The 15,814-nt window shown below is 48.8% G+C and overlaps 2 protein-coding genes across 3 annotated transcripts; one reads left to right on the top strand and one right to left on the bottom strand.

Annotated features, from left to right (window-relative positions):
• Window positions 1-1,124: 1,124 nt before the first annotated feature.
• LOC120953855 (ribosome production factor 2 homolog) lies at window positions 1,125-2,445 on the bottom strand. Its single transcript, XM_040374169.2, has 3 exons — window positions 2,303-2,445; window positions 2,013-2,228; window positions 1,125-1,938 (listed from the first exon to the last, which is right to left on the bottom strand). Exons 1-3 carry the CDS (start codon window positions 2,320-2,322, stop codon window positions 1,173-1,175), a joined length of 1,002 nt encoding a protein of 333 aa, XP_040230103.2. The 5' UTR covers window positions 2,323-2,445; the 3' UTR covers window positions 1,125-1,172.
• Window positions 2,446-2,569: 124 nt separating this feature from the next.
• On the top strand, window positions 2,570-11,801 carry LOC120953853 (ATP-dependent RNA helicase bel). Of its 2 annotated transcripts, none has more exons than XM_040374167.2 (4): window positions 2,570-2,749; window positions 3,787-4,459; window positions 8,381-10,745; window positions 10,837-11,801. In XM_040374167.2, the coding sequence occupies exons 2-4, from the start codon at window positions 4,415-4,417 to the stop codon at window positions 10,944-10,946; spliced, it is 2,520 nt and encodes an 839-aa protein (XP_040230101.2). In that variant the 5' UTR covers window positions 2,570-2,749; window positions 3,787-4,414; the 3' UTR covers window positions 10,947-11,801. The 2 variants fall into 2 exon arrangements, with proteins under 2 accessions (XP_040230101.2, XP_040230102.2); XM_040374168.2 differs by lacking the exon at window positions 2,570-2,749 and adding an exon at window positions 3,234-3,464.
• The last annotated feature ends 4,013 nt before the right edge of the window (window positions 11,802-15,814 follow it).

The following is a 15,814-nucleotide window of genomic DNA, read 5'->3' as shown; positions in this document are numbered from 1 at the left end:
GTAGTGTCTACCTGCGGCGAATTACCAAAATAAATAGCAAAAAAACGTCTCTGTCAATGAGTACGGTACTTGTCGTACTGCCATTACGCCGCACTTAGGCTGCCGACGCACAAACCGGTTTTCGAGCAGGCGCCAACCGTTCGGTGCGCTCGTTATGGGCGGTTGAACTTATGGTCACAAATTGTTTACGGTTTTTTTTTTGCCACGCGCACTGATCAATTACCGGGCAATTACTCGGATCAGCTGATTTCATTGAGCAGAGCCGGGGCTACAACCGGTTTACAGCCGTCGATCGTTTTGCGATCAATGATAAAAATATTTATACTCTTTTTTAATAGTGCATTGACTTCTTGTTGATGTCAATATTGATCGAAAATATTTTTTATATTTTTATAATATATTAAATAGTTTTTAGTGTCAGAAATAGTAATTGAATTCGTTTTTTTGGCAACTTGTTAACGTGCCATATCTATGATCAACTAGTTATCAATGCTTATCACTACCGAGTATTCATCAATTAAATGAATCATCATCATGAATCATCATGAATCAACACCAAAACCACTAAGTAAGTCCATGTACAAGCACTATTTTATTAATATTTTGGTTCCTAATATTGTTTATACCTTAATCATTGCGGCAATGCCGTCCCTCCTGAATAAAATAATATACCTTTGTATGGCAGCCAACCACCTCCATATGTAAATATTAAATAAAATTGCTTTTACAACATTTGCTGTTCATTGGAACATACGTGTTGAGCTTTGCAAGCTCGCCAATGAGCTTTCAGCGTAAAACTTGTAGTGTTACACGAACCGTTACTATCGGTAACCGTAACGCTTCGCATATTGTAGTACCGAATATCTTGATTTTAATGAGTTAGTTGCTTTATTTCCTTCTTGATATCGTTAATTTTATTAAAAATGACAATATTATATATTTCTCGGTATTTAAGACACTTTTATATTAAAAAAAAAAACTCTTGTTATTTACTCACCTATTAATTTAGCCACAAAACGGAGAGCAGCAACAACACCAGATGGAACACAAAATATAGCGGAAATGTGATGCTCACAGACACCCCAATAGACTCCCCAATACTTTTGTATAAATAAAGCAATAGATTAGTGGAATACAAACGGAATCATTTATTTGCAAACAAATAAACCCATTCATTCTTCGCCACTGTCCGCATCCATACCATCATTCGCCTCTCCGCTCGAGTCCCCATCGGCACCCTCGTCCATCGAAGCGTCCGCACTGCCCGAAAGCCGACTCTTCTTATTTGCCCTCTCCGTCCGTTTCTCCTCGGCCGTCTTTCTCAAACCCTTCATCTTTCTGGTCTGCAGTGCGTTGATGTCCTGCTTGCCAACATGCACCCTGCCGTGCACGTTGCCCAGCTCGTCGCGCGTCACGTTCTTCCTCTTGGTTACCCTCAAAATGGCCGGCTGTCTCATCGCCGTCTTGTACAGGCTGTCCGATGCGATCTTGGTCCGGCGGATGGACAGATCGAGCGACGGGCCCATTTCGGTCAGCTCGATCCGAGGCGTCCGCTGGCCGCTCTTCTTCAGCTGTATGCGATACGAGCGCACCAGAATGGTGAGATCGTCCGTTAGCGTGAAGCTCAGCACATGCTCGATGCCCTGCAGACGGATCGATTCGATCTGATCGATCCGGAACATGTCCAGCAGCAGATTCTTGATGCGGCGCAGCTCCTCCGTCAGCTTCCACTTGTAGCCGTTGAACACGATCACGGGCTTGGTGAACTGGGAGATTTTCTCCGTCTTGAACTTTTCCAGCGCCGTGTAGTGGTCGATGCCGACCTCGATCATGTCCAGTACCTGCTCCTCGTAGATGCGGCCCATGATCAGATTGTTCGGTCGCTTTTTCGACGTCGAGCCGAACAGAAACAGATGGCAGTCGTTTGTCTTTGCCAGGCTGCAAATCGAACGCATTCAAACGTTAATTTCTATCACAACCAACACACTGAAATGCAATGCAACAAAACCTACTGCTCCAGTGGTGTAGCATCCTCGAACGGGGTAACGTCGTTGTTTCGTCTCATCATGCGCGAGTTGGGCTTCTTGAACAGGTTCAAATCCTTCAGCGCTTGTCGTATTTCGTTCGAGCACTTGCGGCCTTCCATGATGAGCGTTTTCTTCAGATTTTCGATCGTTTTTGGTTCCCGTTCCTCCAACGCTTTTTTACCCTTGCGGGTGGTCGGTTTCCTAGACGATGGCGAAAACAACATTAGCATTTCCCGTGAACGCGAAGCGACCCCTCGCCCATTCTTCATACTTACTTTACACGCAAAGATGCCATGATCCCTTCGCTTCAATTGTTCCACTCAAACACACAAAAAACACTATTAAACCAACCAACTTTTGTATCGAATCTGTTTCACCCGTGCCTGCTCTTCCAAATTTTACAGGTCCACAAAACACATGTCGGCAATAAACAACCAACTGTCAAACGCGGCTGCGGCGAAAAAGCGTAGCCTGTTTTCGCCCGGTCGCACAGTACGGGGCACGGTCGCGGAACGCTCACCCAACACTGTTGCCAACTTGGACGCCCTTTGGAGAAAACTCCGATCTGTGGAAAAGAACGTCGGTAACGTCGTGTCCGTTTTGTATGAGCGAAAACTTACGCTAAATTGTGCAAACCCTCAGCGGAAGTGTATTCTTCGTGCTCGCCAACGTTTTGGCTACGGTTCTGGTGTGTTTGCAGAGACTGACCGTGGGCGGAAAGGGTAATAATTGGTGCAAGAAAGGCGTACCTTGCGGTGCGGTTTTCGCAGTGAAAGGAAGAAGCAGTGGTGGTGGTGGTGGTGGTGGTGTCGGTGCTGTTTCACGGCAGTTAGCCCTGACCGTTCGTTTCCTCTCCCGCTCGCCTCTTTGTCAAGCCGCTCGACAAACTCTCCCCAGCTGAAACACACGGCCCTGTGCGGCGGTCTCACTCTCGCTGCCGGCGTCCGTGCTGCGCGTGTAGTTGTGCGTTAGGTGTAGGCATAATCGGTCTTCTTTTTCTATCGGTTCTTCCGCTACCGCCACGACGCGGCGTGTCTTTTCACTCACACCACATGCACCGCCTGTCACACGCTCACACACACACACCGGCAAAAGAGCAAGCCGGTGTGTGTAGAAGCGAGATCACGTTTCAAGTATGAATGTGCTCTCGCATGCGTGCGTGTGTGTGTGTGTGTGTATGTAGATGTGTTGGTAGGGCTTGAACAAAAGAAGCAACGTCTGGCCTGCTCGCCGAACAACGGAATCGAATGAAAAAAAGGAAGAAGAAGCAGACGGGGCGAATTAGTCGGAATAGGTTTTCAGGCTTCGGCAGTCGTAGTAGAGCGGTACGCCGCGTTTGACCGTTATTTTGCGGAGATTTTTGCCAGTTTTAGGAGAAGTTTCTCAGGACAAAGCATTGCTTGTCTTGCACACTTGTTACAAGAGTTTATTGGAAAGGTATATTTAGTTTTAAAAAAATGTGTTACCAAAAGTTGTGAAATAGATAAGCGGTCGACAAGCTCTAGAACACAGAAGTCCCGTGAACTGCTGGAGGATGATGACCCCGTTTTCCCATGAATGGAGTGTGCAATACGTAGAAGAATTTTGTACATGACGCGCTCCTCTTCTCTGTTGCGTTAATTTCCCAAGCAGCAGCATTCAACACCCCACCCTCCCCGTCGAGTGACAAAGAGCGGTTGAGGACCTTTTTTTTCTAACAATGTACAAATTGTCTGGCCTTTTGTCTGAACTGTGGTTGTTACTTTTGTTCTAATTTCAGCGGAAAGCTTTTCCCTTCCTTCGTCGGAGCAGAACATCTAAAGAAGAAGAAGCGGAAGCAGTAGCAGCATCCGTTTGTTCCCCCTTTCAACTGTGTGTGCGCGCGCGTGTATATGTATGCAAGTGTGTGTGCCTGTCTGGTGGTGCATTCGAAATCAAAGATACCCGTGACACGACGCTTCGAGTGTATACGTGTGTTGTGTACCAGTGAGTGCGCACACTTCATCTCAAACAAGTGAGAACACACAGTATTTGGAAAGTGTCGTCGGGGCAGCGTGTTGTGCAAACGCTGTGTGCAGTGCTTAGAGAAAGAGCACAGCTTTAAAGGACAACGCTTGATTTAAAAAAAAAAAACAGTTTGTGAACATTTTTGAACTATAAAATTGCAGTGAATTTGGTGGCGAGATATCAAACAGAACAGTACGTAATTACTCTTCCCAAGGTGTGCATCGCCGTAAGTGTGTGTGCGCGTGACAGTGTATAGGAAACTAGGGCGTTCGGTAAAACTGTTTCGGTAAAACGGTACCGCTTCACCCCCGCTAAAAAAGAACACTTTTCTCATCGTAACTTTCGTCCCAAATCCTACGGTGGAAGGAAGACAACAAAACTATACGAACGCTCACTGTAATATGAGTAATGCTATTAACCAAAATGGTACAGGTCTAGAACAGCAGGTACGTACAACCATCATCATGCGAAGAGAGGGGGGGGGGGGGGGGTGGAATTATATTGCTCAAAGTCATTTGGTGGATCGGTGCGTGCGTGAGGACGAACGTGAGGGGAAAGGGACTGAAAGGACAACGAGATTTGAGTGCGTTCCGTGTCAAGGATGGTTTCATTGTCGTGTGCATTTTATGCGCACCGTCATGATTTTTTTTTGTTCCTTCCAAGCTATGACCTACCCACACATCCAGACGCTTGGGCTGGCGTGCGGTGTCGCGACGACGGCGATGTGCTGTGCGTGTGTGTGTGTCTGTGCGCGCCTTTGTTAGGTTAGGGTGTGCTGAAGGTGGGTTTAGGGCACGAAAGAGTCCGTCTGGATGTGCCACAGTGAGTGTGAGAGAGAAAAGAAGCCGTTTTTCTCACCTCCTACCGACCTCTAGGCAACCGAACCGGGGGGGCATGGTTACCACCGTATGATTGTGCCTTGTGATTATTCAGATACCCCGCAAAGTGTTCGTAAAATGACATCCTGCTAGAATTAGAACTAGTAAAAGTAGGCAATTTTTGCTTGCATTGCGCAATCGGGATCGGAAATCGATAGCCGCCCCGGCTATCATCTAACTCTTCCTTTATGTAATTCCATACCCAACCTTAGGCCAGTCGCAGTTAAAATGGCGTACGCGTACGTTCTTCGCTGCACGTAAGTCTTCCCGTCGTAGCGCAACTTGCATATGACAGCACACAGGAGGTGTTATGGTGCAGCAAATAAGCATTACCGCACATAGAGAACGTTTATAATATTGGAAACAAATTGGTGCTACACTTTTGCGAAGATGAGCAAACGAGTTGGCTTCAGTTCATATCGCCACAACGGCGGGGTTCCCTTTGGGCTAGTGAGTGTGCACAGACACATGATACTGTTCGTAGTGGATGGTACACACACACACAGTCGATGGTACGACAGTCTCGACGTATACCAAGTGTGGTGCGCACATCAAGGTAGTGGTTTTATGCTTGTGTAGCAACTTCGTAACGCAGCTTTCACGAGCATAAAGCGCGTGCAATGCTCTCCCATTTCGCAATTGGCTTCTTTTCCCCGTTCGGGTTTTCTTTTCCTGTGAATAGCAGCTCCTCTATCTTTCTCTTACGCATTTCCGTAGCGTTTTTTTTTTTGTATTTCCTTTTCTTTGACGTTCACAGACCCACGGCGGCTTGATTAGTCACGCGCGGCGGTGTACCGTGATTCACTTCACCTGTGTCTTCGCTTCGCGAGTCACCCTGTTCTTTCCCCCCCGGTATCGAAGGTGTCGTGTTAGCACTACACGATGTTTGAAAAGATGACGATGCTGTTGTGCTGTTGCCGTGCGTGTGTCGTCTGTTCTCACTCTTTAAAGTTTCTCTCTCTCTCTCACTCCCTTACACCCTTATCTTCTTACTAGAGCTGATGTTAGCTAGTGATTTCATATGAGAAAAGCTCAATTCTTCGAATGCATTAAAGGCAGGGGTAGGGAATGAAAGTATAATTCGTCTCTTCTAATAATAAAATGTTACATTAGTCGTGTTTATATTGGAATAGGAAACTGATACTAGCAAGAACTAGCAAACACCTTAACCAACGCCAATTGCGATTCGTTATGATTTAACACAATCCGTCGCTTACTTTTCGTTCCCATCGATACATAGCCATTTGGTGCAATAAAAAGGTGGTTATGTCGTCGCACGGCACAGCAACTGCGAAGTAATCTCCGTTGGGACATTTGTGCTCTAAAACGCATATTTTGCAGTTGACGCAGTTTGCAGCACAGGCCGGAAGGCGATGTGATGTAGCTGACTCCCAATTTGAAATAATAATTTTGCAAATTATGGAAGTATGTTTTCATGAAAATTATGGTCTCCTCATTCATTGCTCTCGGTTGCAACAATTTCCCCATCCTGTTCTCCCGTGGTTTGCCTGCGGCTGGCCCTCTCTTATCTCGTGTAACGGTGCCCACTTCAAAATCCCAACAAACCACCATTAGAGCTCGTTCACACATCTCTCTAATGGTGGTGCAGGGTTAGTGTGTGAGTGTATTGTATGCATATGCTTGTACTTTTCGCGCGGACTAAATTCTCAAGCGCAGTTCTAGGTCAAAGCCAGCTTTTTTGTTGTTGTTGTTGTTGCTTTATATGAGATGTGCACGCGCAAGCAAAAAAGCACATACACGGGCAGGCGGCAGCAGCAGCAGGGTGGGACGGTGTTCGATCAATGGCACGGTAAAGGATCGTGATAATCGTTTGCGTGTCGTGGTGTCCCTTCCATGTGTAAAAGTGTATGTGCGCGCGCGTGCATCGTCTGGTCACGTTGCGGAAATGAGCGTTGGAATATATAGGGTGTTGTGTTAAAGTCGACTTTGATACTGATACTCAGTGTTAGCCCCGTTCGCTTGACATCGTTTCTCCGATGTGTATGGATTAATCCACATGGAACAGCACCGTATGAGTAGTTTTGGTACAATAAACTATTTTTAACATTTATAAGCGCATAATGTGTTGTATTAGATTATTAGTTGGACATAGATTTATTTTAAAAATTGTTGAACTAACGGTTTGTAATATGGGTATTTTTTGGCAATGAGCAAATACGATAATCACCTCGAGAAATGAGATATATTGCGTCAGATAAACGCTTTCGCTACGTCACAAATGTGTCTCACATGTTACTACGCCTCACAAATAGCATTTTAAGCTTTACAAGAGGGTACGTGGATATCAACACGCGCATTTAACTAAGACGCGCTGCGCGGAACTCTCGGCCGTCTGTATCCAAGTAGGCACGAAAAAGACGACGTCCATGATGATTTGAGTGTGTCGGTCTCTGCTTGCGTAGCGTTTTTTTCCACCGTCAAGTTTAATGACCTCGTTTTGCCGCGTTACTTTTATGCCCATTGGTTGGTTGGTACGCGAACGAACAAACGGACAATGGACGCCGCTGTCTGCCGCAACAAACACACACACACACACACCAACCATACAGATTTTCGCGGTTTGCCTCTTCTACTATTCTTTGTTGGCCATTTTTTCCCTTCCTTCTCTCCTTTCTTTTATTCCATTTCATTGCGCATTTGAAGCCGCGCTTGTTATGTTTCGCTTCTTCTCGATCGTGCTTTGCTGCGCACACAATACGATGAGGGACCCCAACCAAACCGAACCTATCGAACTTTGCAAAATCTACTCCCACGAAGAGGAGTAATGGGGGTGGTGGTGGTGGGAGAGAAGAGAACGCAGCTCGATTATTGGCCTCGCAGGCGTACCCCCGTGTCGGGCGTCGGCACTTTAGTGCATGTTACGGTGGCGTTGGTTTGGATTTACAGGGGTTTTCAGGGGTTCTCATAGTTGTGGGACACTTCCTTGACTCTTTCTTATGTGAAGTGAACTTCATATGATGGAAATTGTACTCTATAGCACCTTTTTTGGACACGTTCCTTGGAATTTCCTATTGGATTTGTCCAACAAAGGTGCTATAGAGTCCAATTCCCATTGCGTTAAGTTCATTTCCCGTAAAAAAGAGTCAATAAAGTATCCCACAGATATGTAATCTTCTAGAAAACCCTGTATGCTACTCCGAAATACGAAGACTCTATAAAGCATTGGTTTGTACATATATTGAGCTTAACGTTTTATAGTTATTTGACTATTTTTAAATTATTTGTGTCTAAACAGCTCACATTAAATGAACCAAAAAGAGCTAATATGAACAATAGGCGAAAAGAAGCAAACCTTATCAAAGAAATGTTGGATAATTTAGTGGGTCACTCTTTTTGCCCAATGTTAGGGGTATTAGGGCACAACATTCTGCGAAATTGTTACAGTTTTATCTCCTCATATCTTTCTCTCCGAAATGCAAACTAATAAACGCTATCTTCGTTCGCTCTTTTTCCTCCTACCAAATGCAGTTTGCTGGTCTGGACTTGCAGCAGAAGCAGCAGCAACTTGGCGGCGGCGGTGGCAGCAACCCAGAATCCGGAAATCCTAAGCATCCGGCCGGGCGGTACGTACCACCGCAATTGCGAGAATGTGCTGATAGCGGTGGCGACTTTCAACCTGCTGATACCGGTGCCGGCGTTGGTCCTGTAAGCGGCGGCGGTATCGGTGGCGGAGGTGGCAGACGGGGTGGATACGGCGATTCGAACCGGAATCGTGGCGGCGGCGACTTCGGGCGCTACGGCGATCGTGACTATCGCGGAGGCGACTTCAACAGGCGTAGCGGAGGCGGCGGTGGCGGCCGCTATCAGAACGATCGGCGCGGCGGCGACTACGGCAACTATGGCCGCGGCGGTGGCGACCGGGGCTACAACAATGGCGGTGGTTTCCAGCGCGGCGGGGACGGCGGGGGCTATCAGAATTCTGAAGGTTTCGGAGGCGATCGGCGGGACAACAACTGGGGGTCGTACGGTGGCGCTCGTGGTGGTCCGGGTGGCGGACCGGCAGCCGTTGGCCGTGATCGACCCATGGACGGGCCGCCTCAGAATGATCGCTGGCCGGAGCCGGGAGCGGCAATGGGCCCGCCCGGACCGGGCAGCGTCGGCAGCGGCGGCGGAACCGGCCCCGGTGAAGGGCCCGGTGCCGCACCCGGCGGTGGCAGATCGTTCTACGATCGTGGATCGAACGGCGGTGGCGGACGCTGGCCGAGTGGTTCCGATCGGCGCGACGGCCGCGGTGGCGGCGCCGGAGGCGGAGGATACGGCGGCGGTGGCGGTGGATCCGGACGCGGCCAGATCGACTACACAGTGCTCACCGAGCGGGACGAGCGTCTGGAGGCGGAGCTGTTCAAACACGGCAACACCGGTATCAATTTCAGCAAGTACGAAGATATTCCCGTGGAGGCGACGGGCGACGACGTGCCCGGCCACATCAATACCTTCGACGACATTGAGCTGACAGAGATTATCGATAATAACATAAAGCTGGCACGCTACGACAAACCGACGCCGGTGCAGAAGTACGCGATCCCGATCATCCTGTCCGGGCGGGATCTGATGGCGTGCGCGCAGACGGGCTCGGGCAAGACGGCCGCCTTCCTGGTGCCGATCCTGAACCAGATGTACAAGCACGGGGCGGCCGCGCCGCCCCCGAACCGGCCGATGAACCGGCGCAAGCAGTACCCGCTCGGGCTGGTGCTGGCGCCGACCCGCGAGCTGGCGACGCAGATCTTCGAGGAGTCGAAGAAGTTCTGCTACCGGTCGCGCATGCGCCCGGCCGTACTGTACGGCGGCAACAACACGCAGGACCAGATGCGCGATCTCGAGCGCGGCTGCCACCTGATCGTGGCGACGCCCGGTCGGCTGGAGGACATGATCGGGCGCGGCAAGGTCGGGCTGGACAACATCCGCTTCCTGGTGCTGGACGAAGCCGACCGCATGCTGGACATGGGCTTCGAGCCGCAGATCCGGCGCATCGTCGAGGAGAGCCGCATGCCGGTGACGGGCGAACGGCAGACGCTCATGTTCTCCGCCACCTTCCCGAAGGCGATCCAGGAGCTGGCGAGCGACTTCCTGTACCGCTACATCTTCCTGGCGGTCGGGCGCGTCGGCTCGACCTCGGTCAACATTACGCAGACGATCTTCTGGGTGGAGGAAAACATCAAGCGCTCGCATCTGCTCGATCTGCTGTCGAACATCACCAAGCTGAACGACGGGGACGACGAGAACTGTCTGACGCTGATCTTCGTCGAGACGAAGAAGGCGGCCGACTCGCTGGAGGAGTTCCTGTACAACCACAACTTTCCGGTCACGAGCATCCACGGCGATCGTACGCAGGCGGAGCGCGAGGAGGCGCTGCGCCTGTTCCGCTGCGGCCGCTGCCCGATCCTGGTCGCGACGGCCGTGGCCGCCCGCGGGCTGGACATTCCGAACGTGAAGCAGGTGATCAACTTCGATCTGCCGGCCGAGGTGGAGGAGTACGTGCACCGCATCGGTCGTACCGGCCGTATGGGCAACCTCGGTACCGCCACCTCCTTCTTTAACGAGAAGAACCGCAACGTGGCGAACGGGCTGGTGCGCCTGCTGGCCGAGACGGGGCAGGAAATTCCCGGCTTCCTGGAGGAGATGACCAACAGCCGCAGCTTCGGGGGCAATCGCCGCGGCCGTGTACCGCGCGGCGGTGGTGGCTCGACCTTCGGCTCACGAGATTACCGTCAGCAGAACAGTGGCCGCTCGGGCGGTGGCTCGCGCGATCATCGCCCAATGGGCGGTGGCGGTGGCGGTGGTGGTTCCCGCGGTGGTTATGGCGGCGGTGGTGGCGGTGGCGGTGGATATGGCGGTAAGTGAACGGGAGATTGTTCGCTTCTCATGCCCCCCTCCTGTTGTAAATGTGTTTTATATGAACGATGTGTGTTTTCTCTTTTTCGTAGAACGTGACGACGGCTACGGACGCAATGGTGTTGGCGGTGGTAGCTATGGAGGAAGCTACAGCAACAACGATGGCGGCAACGGCGTCGACTGGTGGGGCGATGGTTACTGAGGCCACCCACAGCGCAGCATCCGGTAAAGCGCTGCATGCCGGCTATTTTGCACCGCATTATTAGTGTCGGGTGCAAAAGATAGTTGCATCAAGATAGCAACAACAACAACAATATAACAAAAACATACTTGCTCTAAGTTTATAAACAAACTCTCACACGCATTATGCAACAACAGCTAAAAAAAACACACACAAATAAATTACACTTGCAAAGTATAACTAATCGGCAAACAAATCGTCTGTAGAGAAGAGAAAACAAGGGTTAGGAACAAAGGAGAGAAAATGTTTGCAAAAGCGCAGCGCAGACGTTAAGTCAGCAAACAAAAAAGAACACCATGATATGCGAGAGTCTCATTGAAAGCAAAAACATCGTTAATCAGGATCAGATATGAGATACAAGCGCGAAGAGTACGCGTGTGTGTGAATCAAGGAAGCAAAAAATGGAAAAAAAAACAACAGGAAAAAAGGAGGTAGAGATAGTAGGAGAAACATCATTCGATACGAAGAGTACAGGATGTGTGCAAATGTATGCGAGAGCTTCTTGAAGGGAGAGCAAAAAGATAGATAGGGAACATCTATTTAGCGTACAAAATGGAGAGAAGAGAGAGTGTCATGTACAACAGAAGTTTAGTTCTCTCTCAGATCAGAACAAAGCTGATACAATAATGCACATCTGCGCGCGCAAACCATGGAAAGTTAATGGATGAAACTAAAAACGAAACACGTGTAAAACTCACTCTACTCTACTGCAGAAAGTGATTGCAGGACAACAAAAAAAAAGAAATCACCCCGTCAACAACTGAAATATGAAGAAAAAAAAACTTGGCAGTGAAGCCAATTATTGAACTTCCCGAACATTTTATGTTTTACACTTATTAATACACCTTTCAATTATAAGTAGACACACATACACAAAAAAAAGTAACGCTAACGGACGATTGATATTCGAATGGTACGAAAGAACGGCGATCGCAGCACTTGGGCAGCAAAGGAGAAACAGATCATTTCTTCTCATTTACATTGGAAGAAAAACAGCGCATGGGAAGAAGCGCATTGCCATTTGTGTTCTATCGGCAAACATTCCCTTTCCCATCTCGGGATGGCGGGATGTGGCAAACACTCTGATCCGTCAGCAAACAGTCTAACAATGGCTGCGCGCCCAACCCCCCCCCCCCCCCCCCCACCAAAAGACGTCTCAGAGTCGCAAACAATAGACATATACTTTTAGTAAATACGAAATGCCAGCAAAAACTGAAAGCGAGAAAGGAGAAGGAAACGTTTTTGGTGGTTAACCAACTCTGCTACTCTAGCTCGCACTCCGCTTTCACACCGTTAAACACTTGCCACACATGAGGTAAAAATCATCATTCCTTTATGTCCTTGTCGTTATTTTGGCAGCATACGAGGGGACACGCTGCAAGAGGGGTGTGGTGGCGATCGGCGATGGTGATCGATCAACTACTGCTTGAGAGAATCAGAGACTATTAGGAACCGTAAACTATATGTACTGGCGCGTTTTGATGCGGTGAAAGCTCAGCTAAAAGCGTGCTTTCTTCCGCTGCAAAAAGGCGCCACCAGTTACAACCGATCTCTGAGATCATCCGAACGCGAGCGCGCGCTGCACTTAAATCCCCCCGGGATCGCCGTTCATATTGTTGTGCAAAACCAGTTCAACCGTGCCCGTACGGGGAGAGTGTGAATGGGCGCCATGCATATTATAGGTAAAATGGGAAAGGAAATTCGGCACACTTCGGAACAGGCTACATAGGGAATGGTTAGCGATTAAACAAATAAGCCACAGTGTGGACACAAGCCCTTGGTGTAGCGCACGTGCTCGATACTCTTGGCGTGTCGAACGCCGGATGGAAGAAACAATGTCTAAGAAAGGAAGGGCATCTCATGATGCAATTGCATCTAAAGGAGCAGCATAATGTGCAACGCTCACGATAGCATAGAAGAACTGGGGACACACCCGTCCACGAAGTATTATAAAACGCTGTAGTGGGCAACAAATAGAGGAGTAGCATCAATGCGCGTACCACGATCTAGGCATACACAAACACACATAATACACACGAGCATGATTAATAAACATAATAAACAACAACAACAACAACAACAACAACAAAACTGGAAGAAAATAAGGATGACAACGTGTCGAGGATCAACACAACAAGCGCAAATGGAGTTTGGAAAAGGATCAAGGAAGAAGCCGCCTCTAAACCCTAGATTACCACCGGGGAGGAAGTGTGAAACTAGAAGGCAGAGCCAGAAGAATAACATTAATCGGCGCTGTGAGACGTGTGTGAAAGGGCTGATCTTGGCTAATAAAAATGAAACGAATGTGTGTGTGCATGTGCCTCCGGGAGTGTCGATTGCCGTTTTCACTACCCCAACAGTCGGGTTCCGTCGGGAGCTCTTTGTTGCGTGAGCCGCAATCGGCAATCGGTGGCACTAAAATGTGAAGGTAAAGAATCTCGTCATGGTGTCCATAGATATTGAAAGAGGTAAATTTTGGTGAAAGAAATTAGAGGATTGGTGAGCAATTGTTGCTGTAGCTCTTAGTATGTTGATTAGTGATGTGCTGTATGGAGCGCACCCACGGCTCCAATCCGACTCCGACTATTGTTAGTTCGGTTCCGACTCCGGCAAAATGGAACCACTAGATCCGCCCAGAGTCGGAGTCGTCCGGAGTCGTCCGGAGTCGACGACTCCGAACGACTCCGGACTACTCCGGACGACTCCGAACGACTCCGGATGACTCCGGATGACTCCGACTCCGGGCGACTCCGGATATTGCAGCGCGGACCTACCTTCCGGAGTCGATTCCGAATTTATCGGAGTCGACTCCGGATTTTTGCCAACTTTTCCCATCACTAATGTTGATCGTGCCATAGACTTTCACTCGGTACTTCTAATAGCGTGCATTTGTTTCATGGTATTGCATAGTTTTAGGCGTACAATCGTTCAAGCGTGTTACAGGGTGGCTCAGCAGCTACCAAGACGGTTGATGGGATACCATTTTCTCTCTATTTCTCTCTCTCTCTCCCCCCCCCCCCCCTCTTTCTCTTTCTTTTGTTGGTCTGCTCAAGATAGAGCACGTCGATGTGACATGGCCCGGTCAACAATCATTCTCCAGGATGCTGTCCCTAGCTACAGCCTTCCATCGCATCTTAACCTGGTCCAGCCATCGAGTTCGCTGTGCTCCCCTACGCCTTATGCCGAACTGGGGATCGCTGTCGAACACCTTCTTGGTGGGGCATGAGTCCGACATCATCATGCCATACCCCAGCCTTCACCACCGTCGGGATGCTCGGTTCGCCATACAGCTCAGCAAGCTCGTGGTTCATCCTTCTCCTCCACGCTCCATGCTCGAACACACCGCCAAAGATTGTCCGGATGTTGCGTCGCTCAAACACGCCCAGAGCGTTGGCTGTTGTGATCATAGCAACCTCGCTAGCTTGAATGGAGTGTAGTAGGCTTTAATTAACTAGAGGATAAATCAGTCTGCATTTTCCTTTCGTACGAACAAGAAGTTCCCAGTCCAGTATTAGTGGCGTTTAAAACGTTGTAACCAGAAGAAAGATTGAGCAAAATGGAACGATTGGGAATTGTAAAACTCAACGGAGGTTTACAATGTCTGGAAGACAAAGGCCGAATTCCTTCTCATCCGAAGAAGATTTGTGGCGGTATGTGGTCAGCGATGGACCGGGTAACACGACGGCCAGTCCCACCACCGAAGCCATCGGAGTAGTATGGAAGAGTGGTGATCAGAAGGCGCGAGCCACAGTCTTACTGGAAGATAACCAACTCAATCTAAATAAGAACTACCAGACGGCAGAAAGCGACGTGGGAAAAGCTGCGTGGGACATTACGAAAAGGCCACACTAACTTCAAAGGTGTCGATTTTAAAAAATATATGTGAGAAGCGTTATTCCGACGGTGAGGATATCGAGCAGCATATCTTCGAGATGGAAGAATTGTTCGATAGGCTAACATTGACCGGTGAGGAGCTAAGCAAGAGCCTGCAAGTGGCGATGGTGCTCCGAAGTCTCACGGAATCTTTCTCGGTTCTGACCACAGCGTTGGAAAGCAGGTCTGACGAGGAGCTTAAGGCCGGGCTACATTGATCGTACTCGCAAGTGTAATTTTTATATTCACTAGCGCATCTGGCGGCGACCAGCGCAAGCTAGATGTGGGTATAATTTAAGTGCCAAAATTATTCATGCTTGGTGTCCCATCAATTTTCGACCAGGCTACCTGTTTGCCGTTTGAAATTTTGATAAACATCCATAAATTGCAACAAAGTAGGCCGTTAATTGTTGTTGTTGGACAAATCGTCATTCATACAAAGCGCTGGTCAACATTTTTCCCCATCTTCCAATATATATGCATCATTGGGTAAAATTATAGCCTCCTCGACCCAAAACGTTTTTTGACAGATAAATTATACCAGCCTCTAACTTCAACCCGCCGCCGCTAGATGGCGTACGCGTTCACAAAAATTACACTACGGAGTACGATCAATGTAGCCCGGCCTTTACGCTGGATTTGGTGAAAACCAAGGTGGTGGACGAAGTAGCCAAAAGGGGAAACAGAGGTTGCTTCGATTTCGTACTCAAGACAATTGTTAAGAAGAATCAAATTTTATATCATTTCTGTCAACAACCAGGACATAAAAGAAAGGATTGCCTGATTCTAATGGAGATCGCGGTCCAGAGATTTTAAACAGTCGGAAGGCCAGCATGGTATGAAACGGAACCAGTTATGTATGCAAACAACTGATGAAGAATCTCTGAAGCCGGAATATTCGTTCACGATGCGTGGATTTACATCCAATTCGTGGATCGTTGATTCAGGAGCAACGT

The sequence above is a fragment of the Anopheles coluzzii genome, chromosome 2, assembly GCF_943734685.1.
Source record: "Anopheles coluzzii chromosome 2, AcolN3, whole genome shotgun sequence".
In the NCBI taxonomy this organism is placed as follows: domain Eukaryota; kingdom Metazoa; phylum Arthropoda; class Insecta; order Diptera; family Culicidae; genus Anopheles; species Anopheles coluzzii.
The sequence above is the reverse complement of the archived record's forward strand: the minus strand, read 5'-3'. Positions and strand labels throughout refer to the sequence as shown.